Source organism: Anolis carolinensis, unplaced genomic scaffold, assembly GCF_035594765.1.
Source record: "Anolis carolinensis isolate JA03-04 unplaced genomic scaffold, rAnoCar3.1.pri scaffold_11, whole genome shotgun sequence".
Classification (NCBI taxonomy): domain Eukaryota; kingdom Metazoa; phylum Chordata; class Lepidosauria; order Squamata; family Dactyloidae; genus Anolis; species Anolis carolinensis.
In genome coordinates this window covers 21,685,145-21,713,070 of record NW_026943822.1, presented here as the reverse complement: position 1 = coordinate 21,713,070, position 27,926 = coordinate 21,685,145, and the positions used below count along the sequence as shown (strand labels likewise).

The following is a 27,926-nucleotide window of genomic DNA, read 5'->3' as shown; positions in this document are numbered from 1 at the left end:
GATGGGAGTTTTTCAGGGTCAACCTGGCATGATGTGAGTTGTTCACCCACAACCTTATGCACTCGGTACAATTAAAATGACTTTTTCATATTATATATATATTTATATAATATTTTATATTTCATATATATTTATGAAAATGTCAAAAGTTATTGCCAAGTATATAAATGAAGGCAAAAAGTCTAGAGCATCAAAGATAGACAGATAGATATGGAAGTAGTCAAGTTGGAGGGCTCAGAGTGCTCAATCCCATTAAAAATAATTCACAATAATGTACATTAGATGCTTCTGGTTCTTCTCTCTGTGGACATTCATCAGGATCGGTCTTAAGCTTTCCCCCATTCAATGGGCACAGTTTAATGAGCAGGTCTAACTTCGCAAACTCCATGCTTTTCCTCATCTCCAAAACATCAGACATATTAATTTAAAAACTAATATTTATTTACTACATTTATATCCCGCTCTTCTCACCCTGGAGGGGACTCGGAGCGGTTTACAAATCAAATGTACATACAATATATTATTAGCATAACACAATATAAGCATTAAATTACTATACTGTATTATATATACTATTAAATTACATTAAAATACTATATAAGGTTTATGTACAAGGTTCTGTGGATGAATGGCTCAAGTATTTTGTTTTGTTTTAAATCTGTATTTAACTGCTTATGTTTTTATTTTTTTTTGTATTGTTGTGTATTGGCATCGAATTCTGCCAGTTTTTTAAGCCACCCCGAGTCCTTTCAGGTGAGAAGGGCGGGATAGAAATGATGGAAATAAATAAATATTGTACTATATCATTATATGGTAATATTATTAGTAATATTACATTTAATATATAATAAATATCATTTTATTATATTAGTAGTATATTGTATTACATTATAATATTATCAATATTATAAGTATATACAATATATTATATATTTATAAATTATTGTATATTATATATATATGTGTATGTAAAATTAGAATACCATACAAAGGAATTAAAAGCAGACACTCTCCAGAGAAAAACGGAATTCTTAATTCTTTATTCATAAACTTGATGCAAGTTTACAGATTTACCGTACACTGCTAAATAATTCTGCAATGAAAATGAAACTCGATAGGAGAAGAAGAAAAAAAACGCAAGCCGAGTGTGCACCTGTGGTTCTGCTTAGTCATTAGGATATTCAAGAATCCCATAAAGTCCTCAAGAGTTTTCGCCTCAGCTGTAGAAACGCAGGATTTGGCTTCTGACTTAAGGCTGCTATAGCAGGGTTTTTATAAGAATCGTATGTACAACCAAATAAGTGAGAAATGGGGGAATGTCGTCTACGTCTCACCCCTAAAAGACTGCACAAAACAAAGTCTTCCTCTAGGCCAAATATTATCATATGCCTGGTCTACACACTTTCGTTTGGTCAAAGTCCAGATATGTTTCGGCTCGCTCTGTCCCCTTTAAATAAGTAATAAACACATAAAATGTTTGGCAGGAAACCTAATTTTAAATATCTGACAATTTTTGGAAAGTTATGCCAATGTATTATTTCTTGATGAGCAAACCTGGAGAAGACTTTGCTTTGTTGGGTATGGTCAAAAGAAAAAAGTATCGTTTTCGGTTAGGACAAGACAGCATTGTTAAGACCAATAAAGCAGAGTTTGATGTTAATCAGAATTGGAAAAATACACATCCCGTGAATTTAACAGCAAATCGTGTTAATATATGTATGTATGATTTAAACTGGGGATATTCATAATCAAAAAGAGAAGGGGTGTCAGAAATATTATAAGTGTGTAGACCAGGCACAGGCAAACTTCGGCATACTAAAAGTGTGTAGACCAGGCATGGGCAAACATCGGCCCTCCGGGTGTTTTGGACTTCAACTCCCACCATTCCTAACAGCCTCAGGCCCTTTCCTTTTGCCCCCCAGCCGCTTAAGCGGCTGGGGGGCAAAAGGAAGGGGCCTGAGGCTGTTAGGAATGGTGGGAGTTGAAGTCCAAAACACCCAGAAGGCCAAAGTTTGCCCATGCCTGATGTAGACTCTTCTTTTGACCCATGAACACAAAACTCTACACAAATTCAACCACCAAAATTTAAAAACCACACCTGATTCTTTTAAAGGTAAGGCAATGATATAACAATTACCGACCCACAGTAGTAACAGAGCCAGATTCTTTAAAAAAAAGGAAGAAAAAATTCCACACTAGTTTTTTTCCCCTCCAACAAAAACCATGGTCATGACTATGGCAACATTTTATTTTAAAACAACGCTGAATTGAGAGTTACCTGGGACTTCCTATCGTTGCATTTCTTTAAAACTGTGCAATTCCCATAGTAAAGGAGCGTCTGGGTGACTTTTTTTCTGCCAATTGCGCCAATTTACAGTCCATTAAGTCCACAAACGATTGCAACAACCCGTTAACAGATTCGAATGCTGAGTATTTTTAAATATCTTCAAGCTTTGAGACCAAGGGCTCCTTCTGGTGAAGGAGAGCCAAGAATGGCAAACGCCGATATCCGAGCGGATAACCCACAGTTCAATCGGCAATGCCCGGCTCTCCTTCGAGCGGTGAGGTGACTGAAGAGGACTTCTGTCCAGAAACAGTTCATATCCTGAACACAGCCATGGAGGGAAGAAAAAAAGAGTTTAATGATTGGACATTACACTTCTCCTATAGATCGTCGTTACATTTGGCAATGTTACAAACGCTTTCAATTTTCAGCCAGGAAAATAATAATAGTAACACACCCATTGAACAAGACCTGGAAAAAAAAACACCTCTGTATTATCAACCTAACTTTATTTAACTCGGTCGGCTTTAAATAAAAGGTATTGCCCTTCTCCGCAGCGTGGAGGAAAAACAAAAGTTAAGTGCATACAAAAGTTGGCAGAGGAAAGTTCCTATTCACTGATGCTTTGATAAACCGGGAGCCTGGTTTCGAAGGCATCGCCGTCGCGTTGAACCCCAAAAGGAGAATACGGCAAAGTCTTCTTAAATGGTTCGGTCCACAACGTCTGGCAGAGGAGCAGAACTGTACGGCTGTAATGTATCCTGGACGTGTCAGACCACAGTTTATCCATTAATTGTCTATTAACTAGAGTCTTCATTATGGCTGTTATGGGGGCATTCATAGCTTGAGTCTGTGTTGGAAGGATTTTGTTTATAAATTGACATTGGTCCAAGTATATAAGAAGTCCACAGTATTAACCATCTTCTTTTGGAGGCGTGAACCAGCCTAAAGGGAAGCATAAAACGGATTAGGCAAACACAAATGTGCAAAATACAGATTCAGTAAATGAATTTCTACTCCAAAACACAGGGGGAATAGCATTAGGACCAATGCTATAATAGTTTCTCTAATCATCCATTAAATAATAATAATAATAATAATAATAATAATAATAATAATAATAATAACAACAACAACAACTTTATTTTTATACCACACCTCCATCTCCCCGAGGGGACTTGGGACAGCTTACATGGGGTCAAGCCCAGGTGATTACAGTCAAATGAAAAATAACAAACAAAAAACATCCAAATACAACACAGTTCTACATATTAAACATAGCAAAATAACAATCATGTCAAGGTTAACCACATGTAATTTGTTGTCAAAGGCTTTCATGGCCGGAATCACCGGGTTGATGTGAGTTTGTATGGCCATGTTCCAGAAGCATTCTATCATATTATTTGAGAACACAGAAATCCTGGACCACTTTGACAACCACCATGTCAGCCTATACAGAGAAGACATTGAAATTATGTGGACAATTTCAGCAGAATGGAGGAAACCATGAAAATGAACCAAATCTGCCTACCAGTATTAAAAAACTCTAAAATCAGGATAGTATACATTTTATTTGTTACCCATCTTTCCTAACAGTTCGAGGCAGACTACAACAAAGTCAAAACATTTGAACATAAAATATATAGATAAAAACACACCATTATTTAAAAACGTAAAGCAAACACCGGGTACAAAAATCAACTGCAAGCAGAAAAATAATTTATTTTCCAAATAATCAATAAGCCGCCCCTTCAGCTCATCAATCTAGAGATTAAACCTTGGTAAGGAATTGGTTTTGCATCAGAAATCTTAGGTAAAACTATTGAATTCCCAATACTCAATGGCTCCATTTGGATAGAACCAGACTTTGAGCAACTGTGCAAAGATGAGACTAATATATTTAAATCACAGTGTGTGCTTTTCAGTCTCTCGTCTCATATAATACTTACAAAACTATGTGCTTTAACATACATACCATTCTTTTCATGTAACTGTACTAGAGATTTATAGGACTGCTGTGCTCTTGCTAGGTTATACTGGTTCTGGAAGAAAAACAATCAGTTTACATATTCGTCCAAACCATGGCAGAAATAATGATAATGGGAATTGCTGCAGAATTAATACTTTACCACAGTTGCTGAAAACATGATCGAAAGCCGCCAAAGGCAAAGTGAAGCTGCTCTACAGCCCTCCTCAAGCTCCCAGTTTGGTCTTCTGGGATTTCCAAAATAGCCATAGTAGCATAATTTTAATTAATGTTTTAAAATAATTATGAGATGTATTCCAATGGCCATCCCTATTTTTTTTTTACGTTCACTCTAAAGCCATTTTTATATGACAATACACAAACTGGTTACCTTATTTGCTCCAAACTGGACTCTGGCTTTTCCTTTGACCAACGTGGCATTGATCTGCATTATGACCGATTCTGTGGAGTAGGCGCTACTCCAACCCTGAAGAGGAAGAAAAACCTAGAATTGTGATACATTTTCTCAGTCTGCTTTGCAGAATAGGCGATTCAAAGATGTTTTCTCTGTGTTAAGCCAAGCGATTTGAATTCACGATCTAACTTAGGAGAAGCAAAGCTGAAAAGCAACAGAACATATTCCTAACGGAATCTCTCTAAACTCCAGATGTTGGGTTTGTAGTTACCTGTTTAGTAAGAAGTTCCATGCATAATGCACCTCCACCCAGAACATACCTGTGGGACAGAAAGAGATGCTGAGACCATCTTCTCCAAGAATGAAAGTTTTCTTTTGTCTAGCTTAGCTACAGCCCACAAACTCTGCATATCAAGAGATGGCACAGTACTGACAAAGAAAGAGTATCTCATATTGTTCTAGAATATTCCTCAGGCAGGAAGCACCCAGGCTTTGAAGCTGCAAGGCTATTCAGAAGATGAAAAGATGGCCTTCCATGAAAAGCTACAGCAATTGTTCTCAACCTATGGATCCCCAAATGTTTTGGCCTACAACTCCCAGAAATTCCAGCCAGTTTACCCACTGAGTTACAGCATTTTATCTTGGGACATTCAAGTTGTGACAAATACTACAGCAGATTGGCTCCTATGTAGCAGGAATAAATCAGGAGACGGGTTGTTAAACACTAAATCCACTAGACACTGATTAATTAAACAACAACGGAGATTGATACTCACCCTCCAGTAAGCACAGGAGATACAACTCTTACAAATGGAGGATCAAAGGGAAAATTATCCTAAAACAAGCAGAAAAAAGTAAAAAAAAAAAGTTGACAAATGTATTTCCCAACCAGACATAAAATACTATAAATATTAATTCTAGAATCGCATATTCCTCTCTCCCCACCGAACCATGAAATAGATCTAAATCCTGGATATGAATCATTTCACCCAGAAGACTATAATATTCCTCTGCCAAAGAAGTAGGGGTTCTGGATTTATATTCTGATTGAAAAATAATTACTGTTTCCCCTTCTTACCTTAAAAGAGAAGTTGAGCAAAATATATTCTATGCCTTCTTTTTCTTTTAAGACTTGGAGATCGCTATGTAACGGGCTGTCAGGATCAACCCTAGCAATTGTGATGAGAAAGGGAAGAAACAGAAGAGCCTGAGTCATTCAAAACTGATTAGAAATGATTAGAATTTTGCAAAACAATTCCCTACTATGTGAAGCATTTTCTTCAAAAAAGGAGAAGTCAGGGGTTTGCAGGGCTGTGGTTTGCCAGAAACCCAGGGCCCTAAGCATGCAAGAACTTGTTTGAAGCACCAAAGACACCAGGGAACAGGAAAGACCTTGTTTGGAGAACAGGACTGAAGACACAAGGAGCAGGAATGTCTCAGCAATTTGAATAAATGCACAGGGTCCAGGAAAGGGTTCCATATCAATCGCAATGCGCTTATATATACACTGTTTCTCTCCCATTGCAAAGGGGAATGGGGGACATCTATATCCAGTCACAATATGGAATTGGGATTTAAACTCTGTCCATTCCACATTACAGTTTGGATCTGGCTCACAAATCTCACTCTAAACCGGCTATTTAACTCCAGAGTGTGGCAAAGTAACTCTCTGAGTCTCCCAGTCAATGCAGCCATGTTGGTTAGAGACCATTCTGGAAGTTGGAGCCCAAAAGGATTAGTTACGTGACAAAAACCACGTCTAGATCTGGCTTGAGCGTGTGAAAAATCAGCTTGAATTTTCAAAGGACAACTCCTTGAGAAGGATGACAATGCGAAGGAGAGAAACTGAATCCCCCAAAGTCTATTTTAAAAGTGAACAATGCACTAACCAATCAACTGATTGTTAATTCACGGAAAAGTTAAGTAAATAAACAACTTTCTTTGTTGCAAAGTTTGATTAACATTTGGGGGCCAATCACAATTCTTACATGAGAAACTAAAACCAATGATTCAGGACAGTTAGGCATTGAGAAGAATGTGAACTTACTTTAGAAGTTTTACATGCCATTCATACAAACTGTCGTTTACGAGTTCCACTGAGTAAATCCCTAAGATAGACAGAAACAGTACTTCATTAGACTGTTGCCAGAACAAACACTTTTCTTTCTTTTTTTTTCTCTCTCATGATAATTCAGGGCCTTAAAGGATTCAAACGTGAAGGCATTCTGCACAAGCAGAGTCTCCTGCCATTTCCATCTTATTCATTGAACTCCAAAACATATTTACGAAGAACATACTCACCTGGGAATCCCATTGCTGTTTTTGGTTACCGGTTTGGCACTATTTAATTTAAGATTTACAGAGGAGAAACAATTAAGTTTGACTATAATAATAATAATAATAATAATAATAATAATAATAATAATTATTATTATTATTATTATTATTATTATTATTATTATCATTTTTGAAGGGACTCCGGGTAGCTTACATGGACCCAAGCCTGAACAACACAGTTTAAAATGTAATTACATAAAAATGCAATTCAACAACACCCTCCAAATTTCCCCTCATAAGCCTGGCTTATCTGATGCTGTATCCCTACGTCTTCATGCCTGCCGCAAGTCTCTTTGGACATGAATAAGGCATTGCCTGAGTGCTACCAGCAAAGCCATTAAAGTAGGCCTGGCAGCCAAATCACGGATCAATACCTGAGGTTTGCTATATTTACCTCTTCTTATGATGGCCAACTATGGAGAGCTGTCTAATTTGCCACTCCCAAGACAAACCCTTCCTCCTAGGGATTGCCACAGTGCACCCAAAGCTTAGAACTATTACTAGCTGAAACCCTGGCATTAAGAACTAAAAGTCTTATTAGGATAACCTCCGGATTTAAAAGGAAACCAGGAGCGCCACAGTTAACACACCTTCTGCACGAGGAGCCTTATAGCCAAATATAAATTCAAGTGCATGTTACTTGTTTGCTTATTAATGTCGAACACCATTTATTTGCATAGTATGCACTGAGGTCCCTAGATATAGTAGTGGAAAATCATTACTAAAAAGGTCTTTAAATTCAATGCAGAGGCAGCCCAAACAATGCTATGCCCTTTCTTCCTCTGCTGGTCTATTTAAGGCAGAATGGGAAATCAGATAATTGACCAGCTATAACAATCTATAGGAGGAAAACTGTATGCACTGGTTTACAAAACGAATGTACAATTTCCTCAACCAGACAAAGACTGGAGAATTGCCCATTTTTGTTCCTATGGCATGGATTATGATAATATAGAAACAGAAATTCCTGTCTGAATCAAACACAATTTGGTGTTTACTCATGTTTTATTTGGTTTAGGCGTTTGCTTACTATTCCATCTATTAAACTTGAAGAAAATTGAAATGTTATTTACATTTTAAAAGCAGGTCTGCGTATATGAATTCTTAAACGGCATATAAGAGGAAGTTGAACCCTCTTAGCAAATATATTTGGACTGCTTAAATTAATTCTGTTTTAATAGGTTTACAGTGCAAACCAATTTTAGATCTATTCATAATTCCAAAGGCAATACATATAGGCTGATGTCCTTAATAATGCATACTGCAACGCCAAGCCCATACCATTTAGGAAGTGCATTAAGCATATTTCCACCCCATTACAAAAAGTGCAGAACACTTACCTGTTTTGTAACTCTGCGACCTATATATATCCCTGAGTTCTTTCATAAGTCGATCTGAAGCCTGGACAGAGCCAGAAACTGCGCCCTGAAAAGACATGAAAAACTTGATTTTCTAGAACTTTTGAAGAAAGCTATTGGAGACCATAAATTATCTCTTTTGAATGTTAGTGATAATCAGATTTGCAAAAGGTGTGCATTTGTCAATGGACATTTTACTCCCTGAAAGGTCAATCTATGTATTTCTGAGAAATTATATTTAAATTTTCTGCAGGGTAATAAATGGTAGACTGAGGCGTTCCATAGAAGTTTTCCAATATCATGGCTTTCATTTACCCAATACAGACTTACATTTAAGTGGTCCTGCCTTTGATTTTTCCGGATCTTTTCCAGAATGGCCAGATTCTCTTTTTCAATGCCATCGTCCTCAGATTTCTTTCCATAGACTGGTTCTTCCTCCTTCATTTCGTAATGATCCAGATCAATGTCCTGCAAGATTAAAGACTAACTGAAGACTGATGGAAAAGCAGAGGGAAATCTAGAATTTCTTATGCTAAGAGCACAAAAAATGTGCAGGTATAGGAGGGAGGAAACCTAAAGATCAACTTATCTATCCAGGTTTCCAGTCCTTTTGCCCCTTAAGAAGTTTAAAGAGGGTCGGGAAGAAGAACTAAAGCTGACTGCAAAAACACATACTTCACCCATATCTTCCTCTTCCTCTTCTTCCGATGTAACCTCTTCAGTTGTCCCATTCTGGAATACAACAAAGCAGTTTCCTTTGATTTAAAAATGTTTTAGTTCTATCTTCTCAAAAGAAAACGAGTTTTGTTGTTGTTGTATCAACAATAACAAGGTAATGCATATGATCTGCTTTCAAAACATAAAACATACTCTCCAAATGCTAAGTACTGTTATTACAAATAGGAACTGGTTTAATTAATAAAATCAAGAATATATAAATACACAGGCTGCACCTTGACAGAACGTGGGAAGAGGCAGATAGGATATAAAATTATTAGTATTGTTATTATTATTATTGACAAACTGTCAATTTATGCTAAAAGTCTTTAAAACAACCATGCTTGTCATAGAGGAAATTCTCTTAGCATGGCAGGATTGTGAAGGCTGCTGGTGTGACTCTTCTTCTCTCTTTATGAGTCTTGAATTGTAAAGTGAAAAGAGCAAAGGAATCTTGAATACTGCTATTTCTTGCTTGCCACTAGCAACCAACAGAACCTATACATCTCAGATAAAGGGAGCGGCTGCTTACTAGAAACCACTTCTTCTACACAAAAGTGACTCGACTCTTAGTCACATTTCCATCCCAGAAAGAAGCTTCATGACAGACCTCACCCAGAATACTGTGTCTACTTCTGAGCACCACAGTTCAAGAAGGATATTCACAAGCTGGAATGTGCCCAGACTGAGGGGTGATATGATAGCTATCTTTGGGTATCTGAAAGTGAAGCCAACTTGCTTTCTGCTACCCTGAAAACTAGAACATGGACCAATGCTTTGAATGTGGGGTGCTTTGAATGTGATTTTCCTGCTTCTTGGCAGGGGGTTGGACAGGACGGCCCATGAGGTCTCTTCCAACTCTACGATTCTATGGATTCAAAATCCAAGGAAAGAGCATTGACAGTGGTGGACTCTCCATCTCTGAACAGAAGTTGGGTGGTCATCTTTCAGGGGATTGATTCAATGTCCCTTGTAGTTGCTGCTAGATCAGGTTGTTAGGAATTGTGGGAGTTGAAGTCCAAAACACCCAGAGGGCTGAAGTTTGTCCATGGCAGTTTTAGATAATTTTGACTGAAGAACCTTCATACTAGTTAAGTGAACATGCAGCAGAGGCGAATTGGAACCTAGAACTCAAAACATTTGTCCCCCCAAGATTCAAGTATTTACCTGGCCAGTCGGCAATGGCTGATCTAGCATTTCAACATCAGGATGCTGAGGAAGATTGTATAATCTGCAGAGGTCACATATCAATCGCTTCAACTGTTGGAGAAGCTACAAAACAAGTTAAGGGTGTGTGAACGGTTTTGGCTTTACATTTATTTTAAGTAATGTTTATCAGCAGAAGAATCACATCTTGTTTTTTCTTGAGCCACAGCTAACAAAAGAACCACCTCTTAAATAAATGTCCATAATGAACCCCTGGGTCAGGGAAGTCATAATGGTTGATATTACATTTTCTGTACTTGGATTAATAAAGTGTTCCTTTGCACCTGGCACTTTGTGCTCTTCCAACTATTCTAGGACAGCATAAAGGACAATCTTCTCTGCAGGAAATTACTCATTTGGAAGCACCTCCAAATGAGCCAAGGACTCCCTGCATATAGAAAACATGTCACCAACAAGCCTTCTTTCTTGTCTTGAAGCCTTCTTTCTATTAGATCTCCTGCCTATGACTTCTTTGCTGGTATACAAAACCACTCTGATCTTTTGAACTCAGAGAACTTACATAACGTGATGTCTTAAAGTGTCACTTCCTTGGCTTGCGTGTACATTCCCAAAACCAAGCTAGACATTTTGAGAGTGTCCACGAAGAACACTATTAGCTGAGAGAACTCCCGCTCGCCTAACAGCCTGCCAATGTTTCGCTGCAGGATTCCGGAGTAACCCAAACACCATTGCAACAGAGAGAATCATTAGCCATATGCTTCAAGAAAAAAGTCAGTATGCTCACAGCGAACACATTATTAATAGTCCCAGATCTGACGGCATATTTGGCACCAGGAACATGTTTTCTCTGCAGTCAGATTAGATAGCAACGCGGGCTTGTTTTCCTCTCCTGCTTCCTGAGGCTTGGCCCATTTGCTTGTGCCATCTGGAGCCACCTGCTTGGCAAGCAGATGGGTGTGGAATACCTTGCTTGCTCCAGCCCTCTGAGATCAGGATTAAGTATCCTTAGGCAGGCAATAACTCTCCCCTCCAGACCCATAAATATGACAGCTTTTACCCAGATTTGCATTGGGAAACAGGCGAAGGGCAGAGGGCAACCCCACAAAATACAGCCTTTTACCATTCAGCAACTCAGTGCAGCCTGAGCTTTGCACTTGGAGTGGCACAGATCAATCACATCTAAGAGTCAAATGATAACCTGTGATTACCTGGGCAACTCTGACAATGTGTCAGTGGTTTGCTTCTTGACATTCTGGCCTGGGACAGAGCTTCCAGGATGCTATTTTTAGCCCGCAAAACCCTCCCACTCCCCTCAGTTCCCTTAAATGCCTTTTCTGACAGGATTCTGACAACTCTCTAGTTACTAAATAAACAGCACTTACAATGCAGGGTAAAGCTGCAATCTTAACCGTGCCTCCTAGCAACTTGTATCCCATTATCCTCAATACTACTAAGTATTTTGAAAAGTGGGTCATTAAACTAATGCAGACTTAGTGGCAAGAAGATTACATGAATGTGGCTTCCTTGTGAAGTGCCACTATACCCCCAACTATGGCCAGATTTTACAAATTCTTAGGAACCTGTAAAAATGGGAATAAACATGTTTTATACCCAATCCTTACTGGGGAGAAATCACTACTACAGTTAATGCTAAATGCTTCAAACGGCGATGGCTAGAAAGTGCTTACATAAGACTGTCAGCCACCAAGGACTCTTCCTTCCATGCACAGAGTAACTCCAGCACATTTTAACCTTAGGATGGCTCTGGAAAGAGGAGAATATGTCAAGCCAAGGAGGAGGGTATTGGGCTTTTGGAGCTTGCGGCATAGTCACAAAATCTTAAGCTTGCCCCTCCACCTTGAACTGTTATGAACAGTCCAAGCAAGTCTCCAATTGAAAGGAGGGTGTCTCTCACAACTGTTTAGAAAAATAATGGTTTCCAGTTGGGAGCTTCTACTCCTTATTTAAGATTAGGTATCTCCCAGACAATATAGGAAGAGGCAAACTGGGGAAATAACAGACGATTGTACATTTCTTGCCTAAGATAACTCTATAAAAATTGAGAGCATCATAAGTCGACATCTAACTTGAAGGTACACATATACCTCAGCAATAGCTGTAAACAAAGGCCTTATAAACTGGCTTCTTTCCAGTTTCTGGTCTTACAAAGTCCATTCTATATACAGTAGAAAGCAGAAGGGATTCCCTATGCCTTCTCTTCAGTCATTTCCAAAGACTGCACCAGTTTGTTTGTTTTTTACTGTATACTGCCAAAATTAAAATGAGCACACCCCTTTGTTCCTTATCATCGTGCTCCAGCTGCCTGGATTCTGTGCTTCAGGGTTGGAGAAGAAGAAATCCAGATTATGGCATTTGGGCTGCTGTTCTCAAGAGACCCTACAGTTCCTTGTAACCTACTTTCAGGAATAGCCTGTGGATGCCTCTTTACATATGGTTCAAAAGAACTCACATTTTGCCTATACTGAGCTGTTCTGTGAGTTTATGTCTTTTTGGCCCTCGGCACAGATTCGTAATGCATTCCTTGAGATCAAGTTTGGGAGTCTTGAACAAGTTGCGCGATTACAGTATTATTTCATAGACTAAGTGTTCCGAATATAGAGCAAACCATTTTAGGTGGGAAATATAGGCAGGAGGAAACTTTGGCTTGATATTACAGTCACCAAAAAAGTCCTACCTGTAAGGGACAATCGAACTGTAAGGAACAGCTGAACAATTAGGAATCTATGTTTTTTTCCAGATGAGGAGAAACCAAAGGTATTTTTAAAAGATTGTTAAAACGTGTGAGTTTGAATTTTTTCTTGAAATAAGATGTCCTGATTTCTGCGCAAGGACATTATCAAGTTGTGATCAGTGTGGTCTTTCTTTGCACCTCATGTATTTTGAATAAGACTAGATTGCGATGATGGGCTGGGTGTAATTTGTTCATCACTGCAGGGTCACAGTTGGATAAAAAAAGCTCTGCTTCTGCAGCATGAGAATTGAAACACTGCATTTTAAGGAAACGAATCAGAGAGAAATGGAAATGCCTTTGAGGTACTTAGGCAAGGCGTAAACAGGAAGCACCAACTGTTAAAACTGCAAGCAGTATTCATTTGGACTTCATTAAACCAATATCAACACTGATGTGAGTTTTGACACGGATAGAAATACAAGCCATCACCTACCAGAGTATTGCTCTTCTTAATATCCTCTAAGCGCTCCAATACTGAAGTCAAGTTGGGGTCATCTGATTCCACAAACCATATTGGTGACGAGGAAGGATAAGATTCCTATTTAAATAAAATAATGACATTTACATTCCTGTTTGGGCAACTGTACTTATAAGCTATAGAACAAATGTCTCCCCTACTACATTATCAAGTTGAGGGAAAAAAAAACATTTCTAAGTTTAATAATGCAACAAAAAACAAATGGCAGATGGTGGTAATAAACCTCTTTCTGTGATGTTTCAAATCAGATTTCAGGTAGAGGCTCAAAACATTGTCTATACATCCCAAATCCTTGCACACAGAAGACCACACGATCAAAGAGAGCAAATTGAGTCTTCCTTTGAATGCACTATTTTTTTTGTCAGTGAAGTGTTCATTTGGAGCTGATCAAGCAATACAGTACATGTGTGTCCCCAGTCACAGGCTGATCGTCTCAAACAATGTTTTTCAGAACGGCGAAATACAATACAAAACACATACACCTAATACTTATTCTGTAGAAGTAGCATATGCTTAAACAAACACCTCTAACGACCAGCACACCTTTAGATCAAAGACGTTTCTTCTTCAGAATACTGCATCTTTGCTCCTTTGCACTTAATACCTGCATTTTTTCATTGTGCAATTATATTGAGATCCAGAATCTCAGGCAAAAACCAACTGGACAATTTCCAAAATTCTCCAGAGATAGACATCCTGAAAGATTTCTTCCCCTATCCCCTTGGACATTACCAATCTCTAATATTTGGGATATGGGTGTAAAAGATCTTTTACAAATGTTTTATGCTTCTGTAAGGACATTAGTATAATTTCATGTGACAGTGACTTTCATCCTACTCACAAGCTATCAGACTTTTTGATACACAGGAGCTCTCTCTAGAAGGCTTATTTATTTAGATCCCACCTTATGGCTGCAAGCGTCTCCAAGTTGGAATAACCACAAATCCACCGCAATACCCTGTGCCAATGAAAATCATGTACTGCATCCCAATATTATTCCTTATTGACCACTTAAAAGGAGGATACTGCATCAGAATTATATCCCATGGCATAAAATGATTCTAACTGCCTCTGACAAGCTGGCACAACCGTTTTCAATTATCCAGTGTGTCAACGGCTTCATCTGCTTATTGCATAAGAACCACGCACAAATGCAATTCTGTTAGCAGGAACAGTAGTTCCAGGCAGAACAGACAATTCCCTCTTGAAACAGTACGAGCAAAAGTACATCCCGTTTGCTGTAAACAGCACAATAGCTTCATGCTGAAAATGTCACAGAAACCCTGCTTTCTAAAGCAAGTGGTCCTGAATGAAGACGGGAGGAAAGGAGAGGCATCCCAGACTCTCACTCCCCTCGCACTTGTCTCAAGAGCCTCATGAGAATCACAGGGCATTATGCTATTAACCACAGTTGCTGGTCAGCTAAAGCTTTTTAACATAATGCATTTAATTCTGTATTTGTGTAGAGTAATCCTACGCTTTTCCTAACTGAAACAGCATACTTTGGTGCTAAATAGAACAATGAACCTGCTATCACAACATTGTCATTAGGAAGCTTTTTTGTTTCTCTCAACTCACAGCACTGACTGAACGCTGTGCTGCTGCCACAAGCTCTCCCACCACAGCTACATTTTGCAATTAAGAGGCGGAAAAATTAATGGTTCCTGGCACTCATCATATTAGTTTCAATTAAATATGATCTGCCAAGGAAACCAACTCCCAAAACATACAAGATCTTGCATAGCCATTTTGACAGCTGTGCTGCCTCATTTTATGTCAGCTTACACCAAGCTCTCCTGCATTTGGTGACATTTAATCTGAAGACGACATCAGACTGTAGCATGAACAGCGTTCCCCTTCCATGGTAGCATTAAATGCTGTCTAGTATGTTTACACAGGATCAAACAACAACTCTGTGGGAAGCTATGACACAGAGGTACAAGTCTGCAAGGAAAGTTCCACCCTCCCACGCCCAAATGCCACTGGGCTACTTGACCAGAAGGTGTGGCAAGATGGTAGCCAACATTGTTATTTGCTTCCTTCCTCTGAGACACTCACTTTACAGGGTGGGGTACCAGGTTCTGGCCATCAGAAGGTAAATCTCCTCTATGAGAATGCTCAAGCTCCGAGATCTCCAGGGAATGTGATTCTCTTGGGCCCACCATCCCCATAGGAACTCTTGATGAGAATACTTTTTGATGCCTACACACTATTTTTGGTTCCCAGTGTCTACCAGGCAACTATATATAATTATAAGGGTGGTATATGCAAATTTTCATGAATAAGCAGGAAGACCACAGAAGTAGCTACTACACACATATGAGTAGCAACATCTCCCTGCTACTGCCATTTACGATTAGTAGTTCTTGCATATCTGATAGAAGTTTTTAAATTCAACATTTATTTGAACCTAGCACAGTTTTGCAATGAGTCTCCAATAAATTGAGATCCAGGATACACAGCTGACTACTATCTACTACAGAGAACCAACTCTTGTGTATGTCTTAATCATAATTTCCACCTGCATTTCCCTCGTGGAAAATCAGAAGCAGAACAGGGCTATCTTTAACAGCAGTACAGAATAAGATGGACGGGTGGAACGCAGCTTGTCATGCTGAGGTTAGAAAAAATGTTGAATGCTGGGGCCATTTTGCTAATAGCGTTTTTAGCAAAATGCCACAAGATTCCCTTTTTGGTAAATTACACTTTGGCTACTTTGATCAAGAATGGGAGACCAATTGTCATTTCGCAAATGGGTTGGCTAATAAAATTAAAAAGACAGAGTAGCCCCTAGAGAGCTGGCTTACTGTAGTGACTGAAGTCATGAATCAGGCTGTCCTTGGAGCTGTCATGAACTGACTTAGTGGCTCTAGACAAGTTACTCTCTCTCCGTCCGCTCATCTGTCATGTAAAGATGACAGTATCGTTCTACCTTACAGGATTGTTCTAATGACTTCATGAATAGCTTTGAACACTCAAAAAGCATTTCAGGGAAACTAAAACAAAGATAAGAGATCTACTGTGACTCAACGACAGTTGTGCAATCTAGTTCTCTTCTCTGTTTACACCAAGCTTCCTTAAGTCTAATGACTGTTATTCCGGAGACTATGCTAGGCTGCTATGGAATCATGGGCATTGTAGTTTCATAAGCTCTTGAGCATTCTCTACAAATAGTGTTAGTACCTCATCAAATAACCAATGATTCCATAGCTTTGAGCCATGGCAGCATTTATTCTACATAGATGCACACTAAGTTTTCTATCTATCCTTCTCCTCCCAAATTCCTTGGCACCAATCCATCACAAATTCTTGGCTATTCTGTCTTAGTACCTCTATTTTCTCAAGCCTACCTTATTTATTAACACAGTTCTTTCTAGAGTCAGATTTAATTCACAACAAACGGACATCTCACTTTCATCACAGAAGGCTGCTAAAATCTTTCAGGTCCAATGATTTGTTCTCCTGTTTCCCAGAATGATGATTATGAAGAATGCAACGCATTACATCTTCTTGAGGAGTAGAAACGAGAGAATTCACAATGTAAGTGGTGTCTTCAGGTGTGAAGCAAGAGGGAAACAATCAATGCCCCATTGTCTGTCCCAAATTTCCTGCTACCAGTATGGTTAAACACGAAATATTTCACCTTCAAATACCAACCAGCTCATCTCTCACCAAATGACAAGCCATCAAATTAGTTTTATGTCAAAATAATCACGTGACGAAGACTCCACTCCCAATAACACTATAATGCAAAGGTGGAAACTGAGTGCCTATCCAGATATTGCTGGAGTACAACACTCAGCAGCCTTGGCCAGAACAGTCAATGGTAAGAAAAGGTTGCAACCCAATAACATTAGGAGGATGCACAATGTCCATGCTTGTTGTATTGTAAACCTTACTAGGTAAGCCATATAAACATCTAGAATATATTTCTGCAATACAATCCCTATTCTTTCCCCAAATATGTATTACTGATTTGAATAAACTATTCAATAACTATTCATCTTATTCACAAAAAGAATACCATATATGTAGAGTTTATTTCTCTTAATTGACAAATCTATCCTCTGTTGATGGAGAAGACACCAGCTAGCACTTTTTCCGCTGGTGGGATGGCAAGCAAACCCATTGATTCCTTGTTAAAAGCTAACCACATACTCAGTAACACACATTCCTTGTTCTCTTAGGGTTTCCACCTGCTCTGGGTGGAGACAAATTACTCAATTGCACATCTAACTAATTAGGGAGGGGCACTCTTTCATATTGTGACACTTTTGTTTCAGCCTTAATTGATGTGAAGAGAATAGAACCATTTTTTTCCTGAGGCATCCCATTTCTTTTGCCAACAGCTGTTAGTTTTAACTCTATCTTGCTGTATGTCTTTCAATACTCTATTATCTCTTGTTTTAATGATGTTGTATCCCGCCTTGAGCTGCTGGAAGAGATGGGTAATAATAAATTAACTATTATTGTTGTTGTTATTAGTACTGATGGCTCCTAAACTTGAATAGGGAGGACAACTAAAGAGAGAACGACTTCTCAAGATTATGAACTCACTAAGTGTCAATCTGCAAAGTGAATCAAGTTAATTCCCCTCAGCTCTCTTTGAACTCCTAGCCCAGAAATAAGCAAGTGTGGCCTTCCAGGGATTGCCAGGCTCCAGCTCTATGGCGAATCACAATTTTTCTTGAATTAGTTTTGTCATGTTTCCAAGACAGTAATAAGGGACAGCTTAAAGTCATGATGTGTAGGGTTTGGAGTCAGAAAGCAGTTATTAACAAGTTTGCCTTCTACCTAAATGCCAAATGGAAGTTGTGAGTTAACTGTGTATTTCTCTCTAAAACTAACATACTGCCCACCTTCCTATATTACGTGATGCACACTAGTCTAGCCCAGACCCTCAAATACAGGATTTTGTCTGCTACTGAGCACAATTCAAAGTGCTGGCTTTAGCCTATAAGCCCTAAACGGTTCCGGTCCAGCTTACCTGTCCAAACGTATCTCTCCTTATGAACCATCTAGGAGATTAAGATCATCTGGGGAGGCCCTGCTCTCAGTCCTGCCTCCCTCGCAAGCGCAATTGGTGGGGACGCGAGACAGGGCCTTCTCAGTGGGTGGCCCCTTGCCTGTGGAACTCGCTCCCCAGTGACATTAGATCAGCCCCGTCCCTCCTAGCCTTTAGAAGAAAGATAAAAACCTGGCTGTGGGAGCAGGCTTTTAGTTAATAGTGAATACGGCAGTGCAATAAAATATCTGGAAATATGGAATCGACTATGGAAAGGCCTGGATTATGATTATGGAAAGTGTAATTTTAATGTAATGTTTTTGAATAATAATATAAAATAATATATTTAAATAATATTATAATGTAATACAATACAATAATAATACACTATTATAATTATATGATACATATTACATGTAACTACTAATAATATTGCAATATAGTGGTATATTGCAATATAGTGGTATAGTACAATATAGTAATAAATAATACTTATATTGTGTTATGCTAATAATATAATATATTGTATGTATATTGTATTCCCTCACTTATTGCTGGGGTTAGGTTCCAGGACCACCCGCAATAAGTGAAAATCCGTGAAGTAGGGACACTATATTTATTTTAATATTTATACATTATTTTAGTAGTTATATACTATTTTAAGTCTTTATCAACCAATTGTGTGTTGATAAATCACCTTCTTCTCCTGTTGCCGCTTGGGCTCCCTTTCTCTCCATTTGGCTTCTCCTTCCTCCCTTCCTTAGGCTGTAAATTGTAATTTTTTATGATTTATAGTAGTCTTTTAGAGCTTATTGAAAAACTGAAACAGCGAATCTGTGAAAAGTGAACCGCAAAGTAGTGAGGGAACACTATACATATAACTTTTAAGCCACCCTGAGAACTCTTCGGGGTGAGAAGAGTGGGATATAAATGTCACTAATAAAAAATATATACAGTAGAGTCTCACTTATCCAACATAAACGGGCCAGCAAAATGTTGGAAAAGCAAATATGTTGGATAATAAGGAGGGATTAAGGAAAAGCCTATTAAACATCAAATTAGGTTATGATATTACAAATTAAGCACCAAAACATCATGTTAGACAACAAATTTGGCAGAAAAAGTAGTTCAATACGCAGTAATGTTATGTTGTAATTACTGTATTTACGAATTTAGCACCAAAATATCACGATATATCGAAAACATTGACTACAAAAATGCGTTGGATAATCCAGAACGTTGGATAAGCGAGTGTTGGATAAGTGAGACTCTACTGTATTTTATCTGTTGATAGGGCTTGGCCCCCATGTGATCAGTTCTGAGTCCCCTCGTGGAGATGGAAGCCGGTTATAAATAAAGTTTATTATTATATTATTAGCTCCACCTAGGCCGCATTCCAGAAAATAACATAATATCTTATTATTATTATTATTGTTTTCCAGAATGCTGCCAGGGTAGGAGCTAATCTAATATCTCATCATTATTATTATATGGCTAATCTATTACAGTAGAGTCTCACTTATCCAAGCTAAACGGGCCAGCAGAAGCTTGGATAAGCGAATATCTTGGATAATAAGGAGGGATTAAGGAAAAACCTATTAAACATCAAATTAGGTTATGATTTTACAAATTAAGCACTAAAACTTCATGTTGTACAACAAATTTGACAGAAAAAGTAGTTCAATACGCAGTAATGTTATGTTGTAATTACTGTATTTACGAATTTAGCACCAAAATATCACGATAGATTGAAAACATTGACTACAAAAATGGCTTGGATTATCCAGAAGCTTGGATAAGCGGAGCTTGGATTAGTGAGACTCTACTGTATTATTATTATTATTATTATTATTATTATTATTATTATATGGCTGGAGTTACACTTAAAAATGTCTTTATAAACAAATTCAACTTAATTCAAACCTACTGAAGCTATTTTATTGGGAACTTGGGGACAGCATACCTAACAGACCAGGCCTGGGACCCAATTTGGGCCCTCCAGGGATTTGGGACTCCAACTCCCACCATTCCTAACAGCCTACTACAGCTCCCAGAAGCCCCCAGCCTGCATTCGCAGGCTGGGGGCTTCTGGGAGCTGTAGTAGGCTGTTAGGAATGGTGGGAGTTGGAGCCCCAAACCCCTGGAGGGCCCAACTTGGGCCCAGGCCCGCTTGGGAGTCCTACTCCGAGGCAGGCTTCTGAGGGGGCGCTAGGCCGCAGTCCTCACCGTGATGTTGCAGTGGATGGCGAGGGGCTGCTGCGGCGAAGGCAGGAGGAGGAACTGGCAGTGGAGCTCGTCGAGGCGCCAGGAGAGGACGCGGAAGCGCTCGTGCTCCTTCCCGAAGATGGACTCCAGCAGTTTCAGCTCGGCCTTCAGCCCTGACACCGAGGAGGACATCCTGGCCTCATCTCCGAGGGGTTCCCGGAAACTCGGACGGGGAAGCGGGGAGAAAGCCAACAGGAAGGAGGAGGAGAAGAGGAAAACTCTAGGCCGCGTTTCTCCCCCTCAGCGTCGCCTCCGACGCCCTGGCTAGGCCTCGGCGCGGTGGAATCATGGGACTTGTAGTCTGACTACTCGGAAGACTCTCTACTTCCTCATTGGCGGAGGAAAAAGCTCGGCACCCTTTAGGACTACCGCTCCCGGCATGCAACGGGTTGGAGGACATTTAAAGGGGGCGCGGCCTCGCCAAGCCCCTCCTCTTTTCTTCCCACCACTTCCTTTTTCATGTGCTTTCACGGCTGGGAATCACTGGGTCGTTGTAAGCAGCCAGGCTTTGAGGCTGCAAAACTATTCAATGCTAATGAAGCTGGCCAATGGCAGCATAGTACAATATAGTAATTTAATGCCCTCTCTCTCTCTCTCTCTCTCTCTCCCTATATATATATATATATAGTATATAATATACAATGTAACATACAATAACATTTAAAATACAATATATTGTATATACATTTAATATTGTATATACATTTAATATTGTATATACATTTAATATTGTATACACATTTAATATTGTATACACATTTAATATTGTATACACATTTAATATTGTATACACATTTAATATTGTATACACATTTAATATTGTATACACATTTAATATTGTAATACAATATTATACTAATAGTAAGACAATATAACAATGTTAGTGGAATGCTTTCAGGGCTGGGAATCACTGGGTCGCTGGGATAGTAACTGCTTATATTGTATTTTGATTGTACTGTTTTAAATGTATTTATTGGATTATTTTAAATTGATTGTTTTAATTGCTATGTTTTATTTTTGTACTGTATACCGGCATTGAATTTGCCAGATTGTGAGCCACCCTGAGTCCCTTCGAGTGAGATGGGCGGCATAGAAATTATGGAAATAAATAAATATTGTGCTATGCTAATAATACAATATATAGTATATACATATAACTTGTAAACCGCCCTGAGTCCCCTTCGGAGTGAGAAAGGAGGCCGGGATATAAATATCACAAATAAATAAATAATAATTAATATTATTATCTAAGAAGATGATAATAGTGGATATTATCTATCTATCTATCAATTATTGTTATTACTCAGAGTTAGAAGGGACCCTAAAGGACATCCAGTCCAACCCCTTCTGCCTTAAAGACACCATCAAAGCCCTACCGACAGATAGACATCTAGCCATAGATATGATAGAGAGATACACTATATTCCATGATATATGTATTACCAGGTCATAGAGTTGGAAAGGGCCCCCTAAATATTAGTAAGGTTATTATTATTAGCCTCTACCAAAGGAGACGTGCCTTACCAAACTACAAATCCCTATATATACAGATGGATATACACAGCATTGGAAGCATGAAAGTGACTTCAAACACATAGGAATATTTGTATTATTAAACGCAATTTTAAAAAAGGTCTAGAGCTCCCATCTTGAAACTCAGGACATTGCCTTGAATGGACATTAATAAAGGAACAGAATGAAATTAATTCTGTTTATGCCGCCACCTCCAGAGCAAACTGGATATTCCAGGTTTGGGGATAGGAATTATAATCGGAGATAGTTTTGCTTCAGTCCTATACTAAGGAGTCAAAACAAGGAGCCTGGAAAAAATATTTATTTATTTGTACTGGCATGCCTACATGGAGTGCCGTTACCTTACGGCATATATGATCCTGTAATACACACATCCGTTTTCAAAATCTACAGTATCTCCCTGTTCAATAAGGCAACACAGTTCAACAACAATGACCACAATGCAAAAAAGCTATAAAATACCTGTCAAAGCATGAATTGGAACAGGTGGGTGCTTACCTTTGATGTCTTCTTCACCTGGCAGCAAGTGGTCCTGGCGGTGCATCATGCAGGAAGGACACATGGGTTTTCTGCTGACAGCAGATGCAGAAACCCTCCAGCCCTCCAGGTAAGGAGTTTCCTCCAAGGAGACCTCAATCTCAATTAGTAGGCAATATCAATCCAGAACAAAACAACACCATCTTTCCCTTATCTGGCCCCTCTAGCCAACCATCCAATCCAAGCACCACTATGCACAGTTTCTAAGAAAAAAACAACAACCGATGTTTATAAAGGCTACCAAATACCCTTCTGAATGGATGGTCAATGAGAACATACCCAAAACTGTCATTCAAAAGACAAGGATCACCTTCTAACTTAGACATCCTCTGAACCCTCATTCCAACAACCACAGTACACATTGGAAACAACCTGTCCCAAACCTGAAAAGTGTGTAAAGCAACAAAAGGACTAGGGAAGATCCAAAGAGAGCCATGTAAGATGGGGATGGGCTGACAAATTTAGAAGGCGCTCAGTCGGAGAAAAGACCCCCATATTGCCATTGCCACAGGCCAAAATCAAAGGAAAATAAAGCTTTTTATTTCACTCTCTGGTGCTGCCTGAAGTCAAACACATTTTTCCTAATTTAGGTAGAGCTACCCCTTTAAAATCATGCCATTTATAAGGTATATAAATGCGGAAATAACCTACACAATTGTTATTCCCATTGCCATTGACATTGGTTATTCACATCCACAAATTATATGTATACATTATCCCAAAATAAACACGTCAATTTTCATAGTGTGCAGTATCTCAGCAGCAACAAACCTACATGCCATCACTGCACTATTATTCCCATACACGATAAAAAAGCCCAAAACCCAAAGCATGGCATTTCTCTCTAATCTGGCAATCGCAACAACAGCACATATACAATAGTCTCACTTATCCAAGCTAAATGGGCCGGCAGAAGCTTGGATAAGCGGATATCTTGGATAATAAGGAGGGATTAAGGAAAAGCCTATTAAACATCAAATTAGGTTATGATTTTACAAATTAAGCACCAAAACTTCATGTTATACAACAAATTTGACAGAAAAAGTAGTTCAATACGCAGTAATGTTATGTTGCAATTACTGTATTTACGAATATATCTTTTAGGACTTCACTGGCTCTTTACTAGAGCTTTTAATCTATGTTAATTTTATTAATATTTTTATGTATGTATTTTTATCAATTTTATCTTGTAAATCACCTAGAGCATCATGGATGGAGGGCGATTAATAAGTAATTAAATGATGATGATGATGATGAATGATGAAAAGCTTATTTTAGAAGAAAGGCCATGACCAAAAGTTCTTTTGATTCTTTGAGATCCTTGTTTCGTGTTAGCTGGCCCCGATTGTTTCGGGCAAAACGTCAGGAGAGAATACTTCTGGAACATGGGCCATACAGCCCGGAAAGCACACAACCCCAATTGTAGTTGTGTCATGGTATAAAGATGGTATAAAGTAATGTTATGTTCTAATTACTGTATTTACTTATTTAGCACCAAAATATCATGATATATTGAAAACATTGACTACAAAAATGGCTTGGATAATCCAGAAGCTTGGATAAGCGAGGCTTGGATAAGTGAGACTCTACTGTATAACATCCCATGCCTAGAACAAAGAACATCTCCGGCATAAACAACCTTTGAGACTTCAAATCACAGACATTGGTAATAACTTTCTCCACAACTGAAAGGCATGAAAAGCAAAGGCTCAGACCAACAATGTAGAATTGGAACAAAATAATTGATACACAGATCAATTTTCAAAGTCTCCCAAGAATGCAACAACTGTGCAGCAACAATGATCACAATGTAAAAAAGGAATAAAATACCTGCCCAAGCACGAGTTCGATTCACCTCCCTCAGAATCCCTTCAAGATGACAGACGTGTCAGAAATGCTTCAGAATTTCCCTCTGAAATTGGCATTGTTTCTTTTTTTCCCCCTCTCTCTCTATTCTCTTGTCACTTCCATAACAATGGAGGATGACAACAAGAACTTTCCTCTCAGGAGGAGCTCTCTTTATTTTTACCTCAGGACGGGGTTTATATACTTCCCGCCTTTTAGCTTGGCCCCGCCCTAACCCCTTCAGCCGGGCCTCCCATTGGTCGCGCGCCCTGCCAATCCCGAGCGGCACGCGGCCACTGAAGTAGGCAAGCTCAGAACGAGTTCGAGCGGGAAAACTGACGCATGCGCAGAGCGGCTTTTTTTTCGGACAGCTGCGCTTCTTCCCTGGCTGGATGACGTCACTGGCTTGGCTCGAAATCACGTCACTTTGGCGCCCCCTACCGGCAGAGCGGCACCTGAAGTGAACGGGGAGGGGGCCAGGCCGGACGCTCCTCCGCGCAGTCCTAAAGCCCGCTCTGTTCTTCTTATTACTGTTTACTTCTATGGCTGGGAGACTCATAGAGTTGGAAGGCCATCTAGTCTAACCCTCCTCCTTTTTTGCCAGGCATGAATATAGAATTACTATACTATTAATTATTATTATTATTATGGGACTTATAGAGTTGGAAGGGAGCCCTGAAGGCCATCTAGTCTGGCCCCCTCCCTTTTTGCCAGGCATGAATATAGAATTACTATACTATTAATTATTATTATTATTATGGGACCCATAGAGTTGGAAGGGAGCCCTGAAGGCCATCTAGTCTGCCCCCCTCCCTTTTTGCCAGGCATGAATATAGAATTACTATACTATTAATTATTATTATTATTATGGGACCCATAGAGTTGGAAGGGAGCCCTGAAGGCCATCTAGTCTGGCCCCCTCCCTTTTTGCCAGGCAGGAATATAGAATTACTATACTATTAATTATTATTATTATTATGGGACCCATAGAGTTGGAAGGAAGCCCTAAAGGCCATCTAGTCTGACCCCCTTCCTTTTTTTGCCAGGCAGGCATATAGAATTACTATACTATTTATTATTATTATTATTATTATTATTATTATTATTATTATTATTATTATTACTATTAGACCCATAGAGTTGGAAGGGAGCCCTATAGGCCATATAGTCTGACCCCCTTTTTTGCCAGGCAGGAATATAGAATTACTATACTATTAATAATAATAATAATAATAATAATAATAATAATAATAATAATAAATAATAATAATAATAAATATCATTATATTTATTAATAAGTATTAATAATTATAATTATTATGGGACTCATAAAGTTGGAAGGGAGCCCTATAGGCCATATAGTCTGACCCCATTTTTTTTTTTTGCCAGGCAGGAATATAGAATTACTATACTTATACTTATTATTATTATTATTATTATTATTATTATTATTATTATTATTATGGGACTCATAGAGCTGGAAGGGAGCCCTAAAGGCCATCTAGTCTGGCCCCCTTTTTTGCCAGGCAGGAATATAGAATTACTATACTATTAATTATTATTATTATATTATTATTATTATTAATAATAATAATAATAATAAATATTTATTATTATTATTATTATTATTATTATTATGAGACTCATAGAGTTGGAAGGGATCTCTATAGGCCATCTAGTCTGACCCGCTCTTTTTTTGCCAGGCAGGAATATAGAATTACTATACTATTTATTATTATTATTATTATTATTATTATTATTATTATTATTATTATTATTATTATTATTATGGGACTCATAGAGTTGGAAGGGAGCCCTAAAGGCCATCCAGTCCAACCCCTTTGGGTGGAAGGCACCACCAAAGCCATCCTGACAGATGGCCAATCATATAAATATAATTATATTATTATATAATAATATATAATAACAATAATATATTATGTAGGCTAGATCTGCACTGCCATTTAAAATCCATTATTATGTGCTCTGGACTGGATTATATGGCAGTATAGACTCATATAATCCAGTTCAATGCAGATAATCTGGATTATATGGCAGAGTAGAAGGGGTGAATATGTGTCACATATGGAGGAAAGTCTGACTTCAATTAAAAACTAATCAGGGATAATTCTGTGCTATAAAGATATTACAGACAGGAGGTGGCAGCAGAGTCACGAGAATAGAAATAACAGAAAAATCATCTCTAGTCTATTTTAGCAGCCACTTAGAATGAGCAAAATATGGTAAAACTGAGGCCTCTTCTACACTGCCATATAATCCAGATTATCAAAGTAGATAATCCACGTTATCTTCTTTGAGCTGTATTTTATGACTCCTCGTTCTCTTCCCTTTGTCAAGTGAAAAACACCATGTAACATGATTTTTGTTCCAGGCCCTATATCCCAAAATCTGATTTTCCATTTATCCCAGATTATCTAGCAGTGTGGACTCATATAATCCAGTTTAAAGCAGAAAACCTGAGATCATATACTGGGATATAGGGCCCAACGTCGAAGAGACCCCAAAGATCTCTTGCTGTATAGTGTTATTATAGGGATTGTTGTGCCTTTTTCACGCTCCAGAAGCATTCTCTCCTGACGTTTTGCCCACATCTATGGCAGTCACCCTCAGAGGTTGTGAATTCCAGACAGGAAACAGTCAGGGCCAGCTAAGGAAATAATATATTTATTTCAAAAAGGAGAAGAATATAATATAACATATAATAATAATTTAATGGTGCGTGAAATAATATATCATTCATCATCAATATTATATGGATTGTTGTGCCTTTTTCACGCTTCAGAAGCATTCTCTCCTGACGTTTCTCCCACATCTACGGCAGGCACCCTCAGAGGTTGTGAAGTCTGTTACTATATGTTTCAGCTTGTGTATAATATAACATATAATAATAATTTAATGGTGCGTGGAATAATATATTATTCATCATCATTATTATTGGGTTGTTGTGCCTTTTTCACGCTCCAGAAGCACTCTCTCCTGACGTTTCTCCCACATCTACGGCAGGCACCCTCAGAGGTTGTGAAGTCTGTTACTATATGTTTCAGCTTGCGTATAATATAACATATAATAATAATTTAATTGTATGTGAAATAATACATTATTCATCATCATTATTATATGGGTTGTGCCTTTTTCACGCTCCAGAAGCACTCTCTCCTGACGTTTCTCCCACATCTACGGCAGGCACCCTCAGAGGTTGTGAAGTCTGTTACTATATGTTTCAGCTTGCGTATAATATAACATATA

The 27,926-nt window shown here is 38.6% G+C and overlaps 1 protein-coding gene across 1 annotated transcript; it reads right to left on the bottom strand.

Moving 5' to 3' along the window:
* Positions 1 to 1,025: 1,025 nt before the first annotated feature.
* ube2q2 (ubiquitin conjugating enzyme E2 Q2) lies at positions 1,026 to 21,090 on the bottom strand. The gene is made up of 13 exons (XM_062963013.1): positions 20,706 to 21,090; positions 13,430 to 13,534; positions 10,245 to 10,349; positions 9,036 to 9,092; positions 8,691 to 8,828; positions 8,343 to 8,427; positions 6,713 to 6,773; positions 5,744 to 5,834; positions 5,442 to 5,500; positions 4,937 to 4,985; positions 4,642 to 4,737; positions 4,260 to 4,326; positions 1,026 to 3,229 (listed from the first exon to the last, which is right to left on the bottom strand). The coding sequence occupies exons 1-13, from the start codon at positions 20,874 to 20,876 to the stop codon at positions 3,198 to 3,200; spliced, it is 1,116 nt and encodes a 371-aa protein (XP_062819083.1). The 5' UTR covers positions 20,877 to 21,090; the 3' UTR covers positions 1,026 to 3,197.
* Between the last annotated feature and the right edge of the window lie 6,836 nt (positions 21,091 to 27,926).